The 17,288-nt window shown below is 48.0% G+C and overlaps 1 protein-coding gene across 1 annotated transcript in view; it reads left to right on the top strand.

Annotated features, from left to right (window-relative positions):
• Positions 1–17,288, top strand: part of LOC310766042 (1-phosphatidylinositol 4,5-bisphosphate phosphodiesterase gamma-1-like) — a 94,498-nt gene that overhangs the window by 50,871 nt on the left and 26,339 nt on the right. The window contains exons 8-21 of the mRNA XM_083621843.1: positions 744–845; positions 1,824–1,942; positions 3,142–3,227; positions 4,365–4,485; positions 5,345–5,513; positions 6,800–6,919; positions 7,018–7,125; positions 8,482–8,669; positions 10,072–10,272; positions 11,443–11,562; positions 12,116–12,299; positions 13,626–13,703; positions 15,854–15,957; positions 16,383–16,479. Of these exons, the coding sequence (XP_083477969.1) occupies positions 744–845; positions 1,824–1,942; positions 3,142–3,227; positions 4,365–4,485; positions 5,345–5,513; positions 6,800–6,919; positions 7,018–7,125; positions 8,482–8,669; positions 10,072–10,272; positions 11,443–11,562; positions 12,116–12,299; positions 13,626–13,703; positions 15,854–15,957; positions 16,383–16,479 (1,797 nt within the window). The remainder of the gene's footprint in view (positions 1–743; positions 846–1,823; positions 1,943–3,141; positions 3,228–4,364; positions 4,486–5,344; positions 5,514–6,799; positions 6,920–7,017; positions 7,126–8,481; positions 8,670–10,071; positions 10,273–11,442; positions 11,563–12,115; positions 12,300–13,625; positions 13,704–15,853; positions 15,958–16,382; positions 16,480–17,288) is intronic.

Genomic DNA, 17,288 nt, shown 5'->3' with positions numbered 1-17,288 from the left:
AGCTCTGATGTAGTTCTTACTTACCCTTTTAATTATTATTTTTTATAGTTTTTTTATTGACATACATTCAAAGACATACAGTACATACCCATTACAAAGTATATTTTTTATAAGATACTGAAATAAAGCAGCTACTAATAAAGCAAAAATAAAGCAGGACTAATTCAGCCAGCTAGCCCTGGTGATCATCTAATGTTTATTGGATGGATTTCCCCCCTCAATTGATTTTGAATTCTGAATTTATTGTTATTCACATTTTATACTGTATTTTATGCTGTTTTTTTGTTGCATCAATTAAGTGTTTTAAATTTCTTGTTAGCCGCCCTGAGCCCGTTCTTCTGAACCGGGAAGGGCGGAGTATAAATAAAAAAAATATTTATTTATTTATTTACTTACTTACTTACTTACTTACTTAATATAAGAAAGAGCAAGGACAGAAAGGAGAAAAAGAAATAACTAAAGAGAGGGGGGGGCAAAGAGGAGAAAGAGAGAGAAGAGAAAAAGGATTAAATAAAGATAAAAGGCTGTCGTTTCTGGCTCTCTGTCCTGCAGCCAGATAACAGCCAACCGTTCTATCTTCTATAAACTAGTATATTTTTCTACCTTCAGATCCAGGTTTTACAAGTTCGTTTTCTCCTTCACGCAAAAATCATTACTGAACATTTGTTAATTCCTTACGGACTTTTTGGCGTGAAAGAGGAACTTCTAACTTACAATGCTCCCCTCCTTACGTTTCCCTCCAGGAGCCGTGGGCAAGTGACATTGCCAAAGTCCGGGAGTTCATGTGCAACTACCTCCGGGATCCCTTCAGCGACATGGCGGAGCCCTTCTTCCAGCTGGACGAGGTGGGTGGCGCAGGGCCCCCTGGCACCCCACCCTCCCCTCCTCACCCTGTGGGGCACCAGAAGTCAGCTCACCATAGAGCACACCCTGCCAGCTTCCATTCTGTGGGCGCAACCACAGAAAGTGCACTTCAGTGTCTTCCAATTAACTCCAAGGCATTGCCGCTTGGATCTCGAGCTTCCATGAGCTGAGCTCTGCTCACAGGAGAATCCCATGGAAGGAGCAACAACTTTAACCTTGCAACCCTCTGTGCCTCTGTAAAGGGTTGTGGGACTACAAGGAAGATGGCACAGGGGGCTGCAGGAAGACTTGGCAAACATTCCCCTCCCTCCCCATAACCACTAGCGGGAGGCAGTTCCCCTTTCGAACAGAAGGAGCCAACTCTTGGAATTTAACAGCTTAATTGGAATTTCACTCATGTGTTCGCCAGCCATATGACCCCGGTTCTGAAATACCTACATTGGCTCCCAGGACGTTTCCGAGCACAATTCAAAGTGTTGGTGCTGACCTTGAAAGCCCTAAATGGCCTCGGTTCAGTATACCTGAAGGAGCGTCTCCACCTCCATCGTCCAGCCCAGACACTGAGGTCCAGCGCCAAGGGCCTTCTGGCGGTTCCCTCCCTGCAAGAAGCAAAGTTACAGGGAACCAGGCAGAGGGCCTTCTCGGTAGTGGCTCCCGCCCTGTGGAACGCCCTCCCAGCAGATGTCAAATAAACAACTATCTGACTTTTAGAAGACATCTGAAGGCAGCCCTGTTTGGGGTAGTTTTTAATGTCTGATGTTTTATCACTTTATTATTATTATCATCATCATCATCATCATTAATTGGGAGCTGCAATCAATCAATCAATCAATTCATTAATTATTAGTGGAAAGAAGGACTCATGTAAATGAGGACTCTAGCCAGACCACATCTGCGGTGCTCACCTAATTCCCCAGCTGACCTCTAACTGGTTCCTCTCTCCCCTCGGCTCCCCGCAGTTCCTGACGTTCCTGTTCTCCAAAGAAAACATGGTCATGGACTCCAGGTTCGACCGAGTGGTGCCGGAAGAAATGAACTACCCCTTGACTCAGTACTGGATCTCCTCCTCCCATAACACGTAAGAGCATCTCTGGGCACCGGGGTCCTTTGCTCAGGGGGCGGCCACAGTTGTGTTGAAGCGAGGCTGCTGGGTCAAAGCACCAGAACTTCTGAATCCCGGCCCAGCCACAATGGCACAGCTGACAGGGCCCCTGTGTCTTACGAGGGAACCATGGAATCACAGAATTGGAGAGCTGCAAGGGATCCCCAAGGGGAATCTAGTCCAGCCCCCTGCAATGCAAGAATCACAGCTTTAAAAACATCCCTGATAGATGGCCATCCAACCTCTGTTTAAAAACCTCCGGTGAAAGAGAGTCCACATTCTGAGGGAGTCCATTCCACTGTTGCACATCTCTTATCCTGATGTCTAGCCAGAATCTGCTCTCTTATCCTTGGACTCACAGCTGTCCATGGAGGCGCAGGTTAATTCTGAGTCCAGGGCGGCTGTTTACCAGCTCCATCTGGTACGCAGGATGAGACCCTCCTTGCCCACAGACTGTCTGTCCAGAGTGGTGCATGCTCTGGTTATCTGCCGCTTGGACTACTGCAATGTGCTCTATGTGGGGCTACCTTTGAAGGTGACCCGGAAACTGCAACTAATCCAGAATGCGGCAGCCAGACTGGTGACTGGGAGCAGCTGCCAGGACCATATAACACCAGTCTTGAAAGACCTACACTGGCTCCCAGTACGTTTCCAAGCACAATTCAAAGTGTTGGTGCTGACCTTTAAAGCCCTAAATGGCCTTGGCCCAGTATACCCGAAGGAGTGTCTCCAACCCCATCGTTCTGCCCGGACGCTGAGGTGCAGCTCTGAGGGCCTTCTGGCAGTTCCCTCACTGCGAGAAGTGAGGTTACAGGGAACCAATACAGAACAACAAACCCCTGTGTTGCAAACTTAACACAATACAAGCAACACAGAGACCAGTATACTAGATAGCACTGTAATTCTTATTGCATAATATGCATGATTTAGTAACAAAAACAAAATGTGTGCACTTGTAAATTCTCTAATATATTTGAAATCAATTGAATACACGTCTGTCAATCTTTGAAAGTCCGCAGAAGTATAATAAGTCTATGGGTGAAACAGTCAGATTATCCGGGAACACTGTCCGTTGTTATTCACCTACTACTTCGGTACCGTGAACGCCTAAAAATATTTTTACCGCTTAACCCACAGGATAGCATCTATTACTTAGGTGTCTCTGCCTCTTACAGGTATCTCACGGGGGACCAGTTCTCCAGCGAATCTTCTCTGGAAGCCTACTCCCGCTGCCTCCGGATGGGGTGCCGCTGCATAGAATGTGAGTCTGACTTTTGGGGATCTTGGCCCAGTTTGGCTTCCGGGTGCCAGCTGCTGGAAACCACAAGCTGGGACAGTTGCTCTTGGGTTCGAATCCTGATTGTGGGTTTCCAATTGCGGGCACTTGGTTGGCCATTGCAAGAACAGGATGCTGGACTCGACAAGGCGGTGGGCTGATCCAGCAGGCTCTTCTTAGGTTCTTAATTTGTTATTTATTTGGCACATTTGTACCCCACGTTTGGCCAAATGGGCTCCCAGAGCGCCTTTCATAGAGTCAATTAAAACAAGACTGTTTGCACATCTCAGCCAGTGGCTCATAGCACTTGCTTTTCCAGGCAATGGGCAAAGAGGGATTTTGCAAACCAGTCCTGGTCTGTGGCTTTCTGTGCCTTGTTATCTTTCCATCTCATAACTCAGAAGCAAGCAGACCGGGATTAAACTGAAACCTGCTACAGCCTAGGAAGTTAGGCTGTTAAGTGAGAGTTCTCCCGAGCATGCACAGAGTTCTTTTCTGTAAGCACTGGCTAACCTCAGCTCACTCTCTCATATCTGATATTAAAGGGCAGAGATTCCAGCAGGATTCAGATGTGCCTTTCTGCTCTTTGCAATCCCCCAAAACGAGAAAGACAAACAGATGCTTTAAGTGTGTGTGTGTGTGTGTGTGTGTGTGTGTGTGCACATTTGTGTGAGTGTGTGCCTGTAGCAAAGGGCCGGGCAATCTATACATCATTATTATGGTTGTTACCTGGTTGAAGAAATCCTGGCCAATGAGTTGCGTGAACTGGGTAGTCAATCAAATAATTAACTGATAAAGTTCCGCATCTGAGTATAAACCAGCCTTCTCCAACCTGGTGTCCACCAGAAATTTTGGACTACACTGATGAGAGTTGTAGTCCAAAACCTCTGGCAGGAACCAGGTTGAAGAAGGCTGGTATCCATAAAAATTCTGCAGCAAGAAGCATGGAAAGGGGGAAGCTTCTTTTCAGATGACTCTGGGCACTTGCAGTTTTTAATAAGCACCGGTGTTAAAGACAAATATATATAAAACCTTTCTGCTTGATGAAAAAGAAATTCCATCTTAATGAAAAGGGCAATTAATCTAATCACTAATTCAGTACCAAATCTTCTCCACCTGCAGTGGACTGTTGGGACGGTCCGGACGACCTGCCAATCATCTACCACGGCCATACACTCACCTCCAAAATCAAATTCTTGGACGTTCTGCACACCATCAAGGAACACGCTTTCGTCACCTCTGAGTAAGTGATTCTCCCCCTCCTCTCAGCCCTTTCCTCTGCCTTCTCTTTCCTAAGAGAGGGGCGTGTTTGGTGCCTGCTACCCATGACTCTAGAGGGACGCGGGTGGCGCTGTGGGTTAAACCACAGAGCCTAGGGCTTGCCGATCAGAAGGTCGGCGGTTCGAATCCCCGCGACGGGGTGAGCTCCCGTTGCTCGGTCCCTGCTCCTGCCAACCTAGCAGTTCGAAAGCACATCAAGGTGCAAGTAGATAAATAGGTACCACTCCAGCGGGAAGGTAAACGGTGTTTCCGTGCGCTGCTCTGGTTCGCCAGAAGCGGCTTAGTCATGCTGGCCACTTGACCAGGAAGCTGTACGCTGGCTCCCTCGGCCCATAGAGCGAGATGAGCGCCGCAACCCCAGAGTCGGCCACGACTGGACCTAATGGTCAGGGGTCCCTTTACCTTTTCCCTTACCCATGACTCTGGGAAAATTTGCTTGTGCAAAGCTATTTCCCAGGATCTCCGGGAAAACTGGAATCAGTGATGAAACCCGGGAGGGTATTTTTCACTGATCTAAAGGCGTATCCCGAGAGAAGCTTCCTGTGCTGTGTTGCTTGTGTAGGAGTGTGGAAACTCAGCAATACATTCTGAGGTGTCTCAGAAACCCAGGTGTTTTCCTCTTGCGATGTGCCATCGGAGCAATTGCATGGTGTGTGAACAGGTGAAACCTCCTGATGTTGCCTCAGGCTATCGGATTGGAGCAGGGGCCTGTCCTCTCGCCCTCTGTGTAGCACGAGGTACGGGGACAGGGTCGTGCCGATGATGGCATGCTGCAGGTGTCTCGAGGTGCACCTGGGTGAGTCCGCCTACCTTTCACCTAGGTTCCCCGTCATCCTCTCCATCGAGGACCATTGCAGCATTGTGCAGCAGAGGAACATGGCCGCGCACTTCAAGAAGGTCTTTGGGGACATGCTGCTTACCAAACCGGTGGACGTCAACGCAGACCAGCTGCCCTCACCTGCCCAGCTCAAGAAGAAGATCCTCATCAAGGTAGCGGGACTCTTACCTGCCCTTTATTATGAGCTGAACTCTTAGTTCAGGGGTCAGCAAACTTTTTCAGCAGGGGGCCGGTCCACTGTCCCTCAGTGGGGAGCCAGACTATATTTTGAAGAAATGAAACAAATTCCTATGCCCCACAAATAACCCAGAGATGCATTTAAAATAAAAGCACACGTTCTACTCAAGTAAAAACACCAGGCAGGCCCCACAAATAACCCAGAGATGCATTTTGAAGGACACATTTTACTCATGTAAAAACACCCACTACTGAGAAGGACCTCTGTCTGGTTCCCTGTAACCTCACTTCTCGCAATGAGGGAACCGCCAGAAGGCCTTCAGCGCTGGACCTCAGTGTCCGGGCAGAACGATGGAGGTGGAGACACTCCTTCAGGTATACAGGACAGAGGCTGTTTAGGGCTTTAAAGGTCAGCATCAACACTTTGAATTGTGCTCGGAAACGTACTGGGAGCCAATGCAGATCTCTCAGGACCAGTGTTATGTGGTCCCAGCGGCCACTCCCAGTCACCAGTCTAGCTGCCGCATTCTGGATTAATTGCAGTTTCCGGGTCACCTTCAAAGGTAGCCCCATGTAGAGCGCATTGCAGTAGTCCAAGTGGGAGATAACCAGAGCATGCATCACTCTGGCAAGACAGTCTGCGGGCAGGGAGGGTCTCATCCTGCGTACCAGATGGAGCTGGTAGACAGCTGCCCTGGACACAGATTTGACCTGCGCCTCCATGGACAGCTGTGAGTCCAAAATGACTCCCAGGCTGCGCACCTGGTCCTTCAGGGGCACAGTTACCCTATTCAGGACCAGGGAGTCCTCCACACCCGCTTGCTCCCTGTTCCCCTAAACAGTACTTCTGTCTTGTCAGGATTCAACCTCAATCTGTTAGCTGCCATCCATCCTCCAACCGCCTCCAGGCACTCACACAGGACCTTCACCGCCTTCACTGGTTCTGATTTAAAAGAGAGGTAGAGCCTCTGGCATCCTTTTGAATATCCAGGCCAGCCTTTGCCAACCTGGTGCCCTCCATATGTTTCGGACTAGAGTGGCGCTCAGCCCCAGCCAACATCTGGAGCCCTAAATCATCTGGAAGGCACCAGGTTGCTGAAGGCCGGTCTAGTAATAATTCAGCTGGTAGAACATGAGGTTCTTAATCTCAGGGTTGTGGGTTCAAGAACTGCCTTGGGCAAAAGATTCCTGCATTGCAAGGGGTTGGACTAGATGATCCTTGGGGTCCCTACAATTCTGTGATTCTGTGCTTTTCTTCCAGCACAAGAAGCTGGTCGAAGGGAACCTCTACGAGGAAGTCTCCTTGGCCAGCTACTCCGAGAACGACATCAGCAACTCCATCAAGAACGGCATCCTTTATCTCGAGGACCCCATTGACCACGTGAGGCTCTTTCTTTCTCCCGCGGCTCAGGGGGTCCCTCGCCTTGTGTCCCACCCCCCTCCGTTGCTCTGACCCTCTTTCCCCCTCCTTTTCGGCAGACGTGGAGCCCGCACTACTTTGTTCTGACCAGCAACAAGATCTATTACTCCGAGGAGACCTCCCGCTACCAGTCCAACGAGGACGAGGAAGAGACGGAGCAGAAAGAGGTGCGTTTCTGGAGTGCTGCAGAGGCGCTTGGCTGGGAAGAAGGCAGTGGGGTGCTGCAATTTTAACTGTGGCAGGGAGTTCCACAGTTTATGCATTTCTGTGTGTCCTGAGCCGTCCAACGTTCAGCTTCGTTGCCCGTGAGTTCTAGTGAGCCTGAGCTTGGAGCAACCCAGCCAGATGGGCAGGGTATAAATAATAATAATAATAATAATAATAATAATAATCCGGGACCAGGGAGAAGAGGCGGTGGAAGAAGATTGGAAGAAATTTAAAGACTATCTACAGAAATATTGTAAAATTAATGAATGTTAGAATGATGTTGGATAGAAATTAAGTGGTTTCCAGCTGTAATGCTTTAAGAATATGAAAAAGGGTATAAATAGGTTAAAACATAATTAAAATGATGTTGGATTGGAAATAAGTGGTATTGGTAACAAAGTTAATAAGAATATGCAAAAATGAATTGATAACGGATGAAAATACTGAGTTATAAAATGTTAGGTTATAGAGATAAGATAAATGAAAGAGGGTAAGGATTTGCTGATTTGATTATTTAAACGGGAATACAAGAAGGGGAGGTGTGAGGAAGTCAAAGAAACAAGCAAATGAGTTTTAAGTTATGAAAAAGAATTGTTTTTAATTTTTTGTATTTTTTCTGTGTGTTTATTCATTTTTTTTGTTTTTTTATTATGTGTTTTTGTATATCTGCTTTTGTAAAATCTTAATAAATATTTCTTAAAATAATAATAATAATAATAATAATAATAATAATAATAATAATAAGCGTCTCCACCTCCATCGTTCAGCCAGGACACTGAGGTCCAGCTCCGAGGGCCTTCTGGTGGTTCCCTCACTGCGAGAAGCCAAGTTACAGGGAACCAGGCACAGGGCCTTCTCGGTGGTGGTGCCTGCCCTGTGGAACACCCTCCCACCAAAGAGAACAACAAGTATCAGACTTTTAGATGAAGGCAGCTCTGTTTAGGGAAGCTTTTAATGTTTGATGCATTACTGTATTTTAATATTGTGTTGGAAGCCGCCCAACACAATTATTTATTATACTATAGTGCTCTTCTTAGTTTTTTATCCTGACCATCACAGTCGGCTCCTGTTTCATACAGGTGACACGAACTGTCCTGCCCCCCCCCCCAGTGTTTGTTGATATGCGTGCCTTTCCCCCCCCAGAAGATGCTTCAGCAAAGTCTGAAAAGGACATGAGGATTTTAAACATGCCGTGGCTTCTTCTTGCTTCCTGTTCTCCCTCCCCCTTGCCACTGAACCCCCTCTTTCTTTCCCCCCCTCCCACCACCTCCCCTCAACTTTCCTTCCCCCCCTCCTGCCGCCTTTGGGCTTTTTAGGAGTTTAACAACAACGAGCTCCACTTCAGCGAGAAATGGTTCCACGGCAAGCTGGGCGGAGGCCGCGACGGGCGGCAGATCGCAGAGAAGCTGCTCCACGAGTATTGCACCGAGACGGGCGGCAAAGACGGCACTTTCCTGGTGCGGGAGAGCGAGACCTTTGTGGGCGACTACACCCTCTCCTTCTGGTAGGTCGTGTCGCGAGGAAGAGCTCAACCCGAACCCCTGTCAGGGTGTGAGGATGCTTAATCTGGCCAGACATCTTGAAAAGGAATGGTCTGTTCTGGTCTTCTTATTTCCACTTTCTACCCTTCTCTCTCCCCATTATTATTACTTTTTTTTAAAAGAAGCCATCGTTAATTTCTTCCCTTCTCCTCTGAAATGTGATAGTGACTTTCTAACTGCGAAAACAAAACGCATCCCTGCAAAAGCAGAGAACTCTTTTATTGATTGTGCAACATGTTGGAATAGATGCAGATTGGAAGCAAAACTTGTATATTTGGCTGAATAAAGTTTAAATTATCGTGAGAAAAGAAAAGGAATCACCCAAACGAAAGGCTAATAAAAATAATAATAATTTTTAATTAATCCCCCCCCAAAAAAAAAATCTGGATGGTTTTCCCCAGCCACTCTGGATGGCTCCCAGCAGAATATTAAAAACATGATAAAACATCAAATATCAAAAGCTTCCCTAAACAGGGCTGCCTTCAGATGTCTTCTAAAAGTCAGGTAGTTGTTTATTTCCTTGACAGGAGGGCATTCCACAAGAAGGGCGCCACCACCGAGAAGGCCCTCTGCCTGGTTCCCTGTAACTTGGCCTCTCGCAATGACCACCCCCTCCCCCAGTTTAAAAAGCCATAGGTTTGTTAATTAGCCGAAGGCAAATTGGTTGTTTGTTTGTAAGTTGTTTTGCGTTGCCCAGGACAAGCTAAAGTGACTAATTTAATAAAGAAAATGAATGAAGAATCCCATTTTTTAATTTTTTTTAACCAACAACCAAAACACAAACAGTGAAAACAAACAGTGAGAACCCCCAGGCGGCTGATACATTGGGTATACATAATCAATAATAACATATTCAAATTAACCATATGTACAATTCTGTATACCTTAACACTCCTCCCTCCACAAGGTTTATTTAACTTTTAACATTTTAATTGCCCCAAATTGTTCAAACCTGCCCAAATAATTCAATATTTTCTCAAACCAATCCTCCTTCTTCTCACTGACCTTAAACCCTTTCATTTTATGTCTTAGTTAGATATTCTAAGATTATAATATTTTTCTTTTTCCCCCTCCATTGGTTCACCCCTGGCTCTTCTGCATTTTCCCAATTACTCACTTATAACCTGTCTGGCTGCAATTACCATCAGTTTTACCCATTTACATTCCTCTTTTGTTTCTAACTCGGTGCTACTCAGGCTAATAAGAGCCATTAATTAAGATATTTCCACTTTCCTACCCACAATTCCCCATATTTCTATACCAATCTGTTTCCAGAATTCGTTAACTAACGGACAGTCCCACCACATATGAAGAATCCTGTGGCAGAGAGTTCCGTAGTTTAACTTCTCACCCTTCCTCCCACAGGCGTTCCGGCCGTGTTCAGCACTGCCGCATTCACTCCCGCCAGGAAGCCGGCGCCACAAAGTTCTACCTGACGGACAACCTGGTCTTTGACAGCCTCTACAGCCTCATCTGCCACTACCGTGAGGTGCCCCTGCGCTGCAACGAGTTCGAGATGCGCCTGACGGACCCCGTGCCCCAGCCCAACGCCCACGAGAGCAAGGAGTGAGAAACCTCGTCCCTTCTTCCCTCTTCCTCTCCTCTAACCCAGGAGACTCATGTCAACAGCCCGGCTTGGGCAGAATTTGCTTTGGGCGTTGGGCGAAGGTTTTTTAGGTGGACGCAGGGCCAGGGAGCAGAAGGCTGCAAGTTCAGTCCCTGCTGGCATCTGCCTGAAATTCTAGAGGGCTGCTGCCAACCAGTGTTGGCAGAACTGAGCTAGATGGGCCAACAGTCGGTATACGTCCTGTGTGCCTCTGAGCATGTGCAGAGAGCATTGCTTGCACCACTGTGTAGTGCATGGGGAGGCAAGCTAAGGCCCAGGGCTGGATCCGGCCCAATCGCCTTCTCAATCCAGCCCATGGACGTTCCGGGAATCAGCATGTTTTTACATGAGTAGAATGTGTCCTTTTATTTAAAATGCATCTCTGGGTTATTTGTGGGGCATAGGAATTCATTCATTCCCCCCCCCCCAATACTAGTCCGGCCCCCACATGGTCTGAGGGACAGTGGACCGGACCCTTCCTGAAAAAGTTTGCTGACCCCTGAACTAAGGCATGGGTAGGCAACCTAAGGCCTGGGGGCCGGATCTGGCCCAATTGCCTTCTAAATCCAGCCCATGGACAGTCTGGGAATCAGCATGTTTTCACATGAGTAGAATGTGTCCTTTTATTTAAAATGCATCTCTGGGTTATTTGTGGGGCCTGCCTGGTGTTTTTACATGAGGAGAATGTGTCCTTTTATTTAAAATGCACCTCTGGGTTATTTGTGGGGCATAGGAATTTGTTCATTCCCCCCCCAAAAAAATATAGTCTGGCCCCCCCACAAGGTCTGAGGGGCAGTGGACTGGCCCCCTGCTGAAAAAGTTTGCTGACCCCTGGTGTAGTGATAGCCAGGCTCCATGCATCTCAACTTTCAGACCTGGAAGGCACACCCCCCCCCACCAAAAAAATTATTTTCTGAAAAAGATAAAGCGGTATGGAAATTAAAAATGCATGGAAATCTTTACTTGTGTTCCCTCTCCTTTTAAATTTGGGGGTGTTCCAAGAGGGGAGCAAAGGGGGGAACCAGCTCAGGACTGCCTCGCAGCCCCCTTGCTTCACCTGACTTCCAGAGCAACCGATCAGGCGCACACCTGGCGGAGGCTGTACTGATGGAGTCTTCTGTCCCTGCCAGGTGGTACCACGCCAACCTCACCCGCCTGCAGGCGGAACACATGCTGATGAGAGTCCCGCGAGATGGAGCCTTCCTGGTGCGCAAGCGCGGCGAGCCCAACTCCTACGCCATCTCCTTCCGGTGAGCCTCTCCTCCGTCCTCCGGATGCAGCGAGGGGGGGCGCACACCCAGAAACCCACAGGAGAAAGTATTTTTGTATTTTGATAGGGACGCGGGTGGCGCTGTGGGCAGAGCCTAGGACTTGCCGATCAGAAGGTCGGCGGTTCGAATCCCCGCGATGGGGTGAGCTCCCCTTGTTCGGTCCCTGCTCCTGCCCACCTAGCAGTTCGAAAGCACGTCAAAGTGCAAGTAGATAAGTAGGTACCGCTCTGGCGGGAAGGTAAACGGCGTTTCCATGCGCTGCTCTGGTTCGCCAGAAGCGGCTTAGTCCTGCTGGCCACATGACCAGGAAGCTGTACGCCGGCTCCCTCGGCCAGTAAAGCGAGATGAGCGCCGCAACCCCAGAGTCGGTCACGACTGGACCTAATGGTCAGGGGTCCCTTTACCTTTTACCTGTATTTTGATGCTCACATGCATTCCTCTGCATTTGAAACCTACTGCTCCACATCCTGAGTTTTTGTGGGTTGTGGAACCACTCCAACATCTCTATTTTTCTGGGCTCCTCTGGCTGCAGGGCGGAAGGCAAGATCAAGCACTGCCGGATCCAGCAGGAGGGTCGTCTTTTCATGCTGGGCAGCTCGGCGGAGTTCGAGAGCCTCCTCGACTTGGTCAGCTACTATGAGAAGCACCCGCTGTACCGCAAGATGAAGCTGCGCTACCCGATCAATGAGGAGACGCTGGAGAAGATGGGCACGGCGGTGAGGGGGCGCTGCCCTGGCTGGCAACCTCTAAGGCTGTTGTCACCCCCAACTGGGCACCCTTCAGGTGTTTTGGACTACAACTCCCATCAGCCCTTGGGAGTTGTAGTCTCAAACACCTGAAAGGCGCCCGGTTGGGGGGCAAAAGGTGCTTTAGAAGATCTGGAAATCCTCTTAATGGAGCCCTTTGGGGGATAAGCAGATCTCAATGGTTGCCTGGTCTAAGGGCGTCTCGCATTTCCACACGGGGAAGATTTGCTTGTAATAAACAAAAATCTGCCCTTATTCCGTTATGGGGGACACAAGAGCCCCTGTAGAGTCCTTTGTAGATTCTCCACCAGTCAGAGAAAATAACAGAGGCCAACCAGAGAATATTGAGAAGCAAAGCAGCTAGTAAGCCTGATCTTTATTGAACTGTTGCAACAGGGTGCTCCCCTCACACGCAGGAGAGAGGAGGACCCAGAACCAAGGTGTGCCCGCCCTTATATAGACATTTTAAATTGCCCGCCCTGGAGTCCAAGACCACCCCCAGAAACATCATACCTGCATCACAGAAAAGGCGGTCTACAACAGAAATCTGAGTGCGTTGTTTATCTCCTGTCTGGCAGGTTACCTGTTTGATGGTCACTTGATTGGATACCCTGGGGAGCCTGGCCAGTCTTTTGTAATGATAAATACTTAGTTTCTGAACCAGGTCACAGGCTCACCCTATTCATACACAGACATACCCTTAAGACAGGATTTGTGAAGGAAAAGACAATGGGGAGGCTTTTCCATTTTCCTTCGACCTTGCAGAGAAAGATTTGAGGTCAATTTGGGAGGGACAAAATGGTTTCAGGACTTTTTCTGTGGGGTTTCAGACATGTGGTTTCTATATCTATGTACGTGCTTGGTTGGTACATTTATGAACATTTATTATATATATATAAAAGACCTTAAATTTTTTATTTCATGCCCCTCTTGTTCTCTTCTGCTGTCACCCCAAAACACAGGGAATATTCAGGGTGGGCTGGAGGGGGAGTGGGCCAAATTTCCTGAGTTTTCCTTCCATGCAGCAACTGGGGTTTTCTCTGGTAGGACACCCCTGGGAGAAGTTCTCCATGCCTGGCTGTCGGGTGCCTTCAAGGCAAAGAGGCTCCCTTCTGCCTGACTGCCCTGATGGAAATTTCTGGGGCTATTGGTGACTTCTCAGTGGGGGGAGGAGCCAAGGCAGCTGCCAGCTGGGAGCAGAGAGGAGTTGGACCAGAAAACTGTTTGGTCCTTTTCCAACTCCACAATTCTGTGATTCAGTGCTGGCTGTGACAGTGGGCCTCCTCTTCCCTACAGGAGTTGGACTATGGAGCGCTGTACGAGGTGCGGACCCCTCACTTCTATGTAGAAGCCAACAAGATGCCCACAGCCCGGGTAAGTGAGCAAGAAAGGCCCTTGGGATGCTCTCTGCTCTTGGCTTGTTTCTAATTCTGAAGATCTCCATATCCCTCCTTTGCAGTCTCACAACCAGAAACAAATTTGGGGACTTCCCTGGCTTTTTTCTGGCCCACGTAGGACCAGTCTGGATAGTTGGCCTTGGTGGAGACTTGACGTATTCATCCCCCCAAAAAAATTTTTATTTGAGTTTCTACTGAAATGAGGCTTCATTTTAATGTTGTGCTTTAATCTTGTTTTTAAGTTGTATTTTAATCAATCGTTTTTATACCTGGTGTTAGCTGCCCTGAGCCCGGTTTTGGGTGGGGAGGGCGGGATATAAATAAAATGTATTATTATTATTAATTAGGGAAACACAGACGGAGGCTGCATGTAAAATCAGTTAAAATGAAAAAGCCGTACCCTGTATTTCCTGAACCGAGAAGACACATTTCTCAGCAGCTTTTGCAGCTTTTGACCTGGATTTTTCTGTTGGCACAGAGTATTTATTCTCACAACTCTCTAGTCCTCATGGTCTCAGTGGAATAATAATCCTGGATTGGACAAGCATTAGGGCAATCACAGAGTATACTCTGGGCAACACGAATTTATTTGTGGCTGATAAATTACAGGGTGGGCGGAGGGAAACTCACCAATTCCAAACAACATGTTTGCAAGCTTTCCTCTGCAGTCATAAAACTAAAATCTCATCTAAAGCACATATATAACATTTTACTTGCTATTTTTGTTAGGTTTACTTGTTTCTGTCACAGGGCATAACAAAAACCACCACAGTAAAGATCCATCTACTTATGAAATTAAGACATGCATGTTTCCAGCACTGTCAGTGATTTAAGACACAATCCAGAACATGTGATTCTGGAAGCTGTGTGCGAACCTTAGACAAAAGGTGTGTCCCGCAGCCGCCGTTTTCCTTGTGGTTTCTAGATCACCAGGATCAAGTGAAAGGCGAGCGCTGATATCAGCTGGAATCTAAGCATTGCCGAGGCTTTCCGCAAAGAAAGCTTGAGATTTTGCTCCAGGGCTCAAATTCTGCCATTCATTCCCTGACACATCAGAGCTCCAATGTTAGCAAACTGTGTCTGGACCACAGAAAGTTGCAGGGGGCTGAATCTCCTGGTCCCAGATAAGCGCTGGATAGGACTGTAAGTAGTTAAGGGAGAAATGAGACTTCTGGATACTGCCCAATTCCTCGCCCTTCCTTTGTGAATCCTTTCCCTTGGCCCAGATCTCCCATTAGCCTAGCAAAAGATGCACTCCAATATGTTTTAAAACCCCAACCCTGGAAGTAAAATAAATAGTGTGGAACACACAAGGATTGGGCGGACATAATCCGCACAGGTTTGTTTGCAGTTTGCAGACGGTGAGCTCTTAATTTTGAGACTACTGCTTTTAGCACAAATGTGGTGATAACCTCTCTTGTCTGCATTTTTTTTTTTAAGATAATCTCTATTGATTTTATGATTGCATACTATACATACAGGGATGCGGGTAGCGCTGTGGGTTAAACCACAGAGCCTAGGGCTTGCCAATCAGAAGGTTGGTGGTTTGAATCCCCGCGACGGGGTGAGCTCCCGTTGTTTGGTCCCTGCTCCTGCCAACCTAGCAGTTCAAAAGCACGTCAAAATGCAAGTAGATAAATAGGTACCGCTCTGGCAGGAAGGTAAACAGCATTTCCGTGCGCTGCTCTGAGCACCACACCCCTAGAGTCGGTCACGACTGGACCTAATGGTCAGGGGTCCCTTTACCTTTACCTTTACTATACATACACACATTACTTTACATTTACATTTACTCCTAAGAGTTGACTTCCCTCCTTCCTTCTTCTGGCTTTTTTATATCATCTCTAAGTTTTTTGCATTGTCTTTATCGATTTTGTACATTGTTGTCCTTCTTTCAACTTTAACCATACAGTGTCTATATACAAATCAATCTTTCTGTATATACAGTCTTGTTGTTTGTCTATGTTCATTTACAGATACAATTAGTTACCTTGATTGTATTTTACATTTTAATTCCTATTGTCATTTAACATCCAATAAAGTTTCTTTTAATTTCCCATTATGAGGTTTATTTCCATTTTCCTGATTTCACTATTTCACCTCATCCCTCTCTTGTCTGCATCTTAGTGCACAGTGAAGGCCTTGTATGACTACAAAGCCCAGCGGGAAGATGAACTGTCATTCTGCAAACAAGCCATTATTCATAACGTTGACAAACAGGACGGAGGATGGTGAGTCCTGGAGTTTAGGGCTTTTTTTCTAGAAAAAGAAGTGCTGGAATGTTTGCTGATGACCACTGAAGTCCCTTCCAACTCTGCAATTCTATGATTCTATGCTGCTCCCTCATTCCTGGCTGGGGGATCCCATCATGGAATCTCCTCCAGCCTCGTGTAAAAGGCGGCAGGGAAAGGAAAGAGAAATCTCCCCTTTCCTGTCTCTCCTACGCAAACGAGCGCTTTTTCTGGCACACTTTTTCTGCATGGTGTTGACAAGACGGGTGTGTCTCTCTCTGTGTGTGAGTGTGATGGTGTCTTTCTTAACCGCTCTCTTTCTGTTTCCCCATCTCCCCGGCTCTCCCCTCGCCATAGCATGCGGTGCCGGCCCCCCAGTGCCCCCCAAGTCAGTCTGCTTGCCTTGTTCCTGTTACCCTCTCTAGGTGGCGAGGAGACTACGGCGGCAAGAAGCAGCTCTGGTTCCCCGCCAACTACGTGGAGGAGATCATGAACACCTCTGTGCCGGAGCAGGATGAAGCCGTGAGTTCGGACCCCTCTGAATGAACCCTTTCTCTGCTGCCATTTATGACACCCTCCCACTGGTACTGAGAGGGAGTTGCCTCTGTTTCCTCCCTCCCTCCCTTTTTTCCTTCCTTCCTTCCTTCCTTCCTTCCTTCCTTCCTACTTCTCTCCCTCCCTTCCTTCCTTACTTCGTTCCTTCCTTCCTCCTTCCCTCCCTCCCTCCCTCCCTCCCTCCCTTCCTTCCTTCCTTCCTTCCTTCCTTCCTTCCTTCCTTCCTTCCTTCCTTCTTCCCTCCCTGCCTCCCTCCCTCCCTCCCTCCCTCCCTTCCTTCCTTCCTCCTTCTCTCCCTTCCTTCCTTACTTTGTTCCTTCCTTCCTCCTTCCCTCCCTCCCTTCCTTCCTTCCTTCCTTCCTCCTTCTCTCCCTTCCTTCCTTCCTTACTTTGTTCCTTCCTTCCTCCTTCCCTCCCTCCCTTCCTCCCTTCCTTCCTTCCTTCCTCCTTCTCTCCCTTCCTTCCTTTCTTACTTTGTTCCTTCCTTCCTCCTTCCCTCCCTCCCTCCCTCCCTCCCTCCCTTCCTTCCTTCCTTCCTTCCTTCCTTCCTTCCTTCTTCTCTCCCTTCCTTCGGTCCTTCCTTCCTCCTTCCCTCCCTCCCTCCCTCCCTTCCTTCCTTCCTTCCTTCTTCCCTCCCTCCCTCCCTTCCTCCTTCTCTCCCTTCCTTCCTTTCTTACTTTGTTCCTTCCTTCCTCCTTCTCTCCCTTCTCTCCCTTCCTTCCCTCCCTCCCTCCCTCCCTCCCTCCCTTCCTTCCTTCCTTCCTTCCTTCCTTCCC

This window comes from Podarcis filfolensis, assembly GCF_964270895.1.
Source record: "Podarcis filfolensis genome assembly, chromosome: 7".
In the NCBI taxonomy this organism is placed as follows: domain Eukaryota; kingdom Metazoa; phylum Chordata; class Lepidosauria; order Squamata; family Lacertidae; genus Podarcis; species Podarcis filfolensis.
The sequence above is the reverse complement of the archived record's forward strand: the minus strand, read 5'-3'. Positions and strand labels throughout refer to the sequence as shown.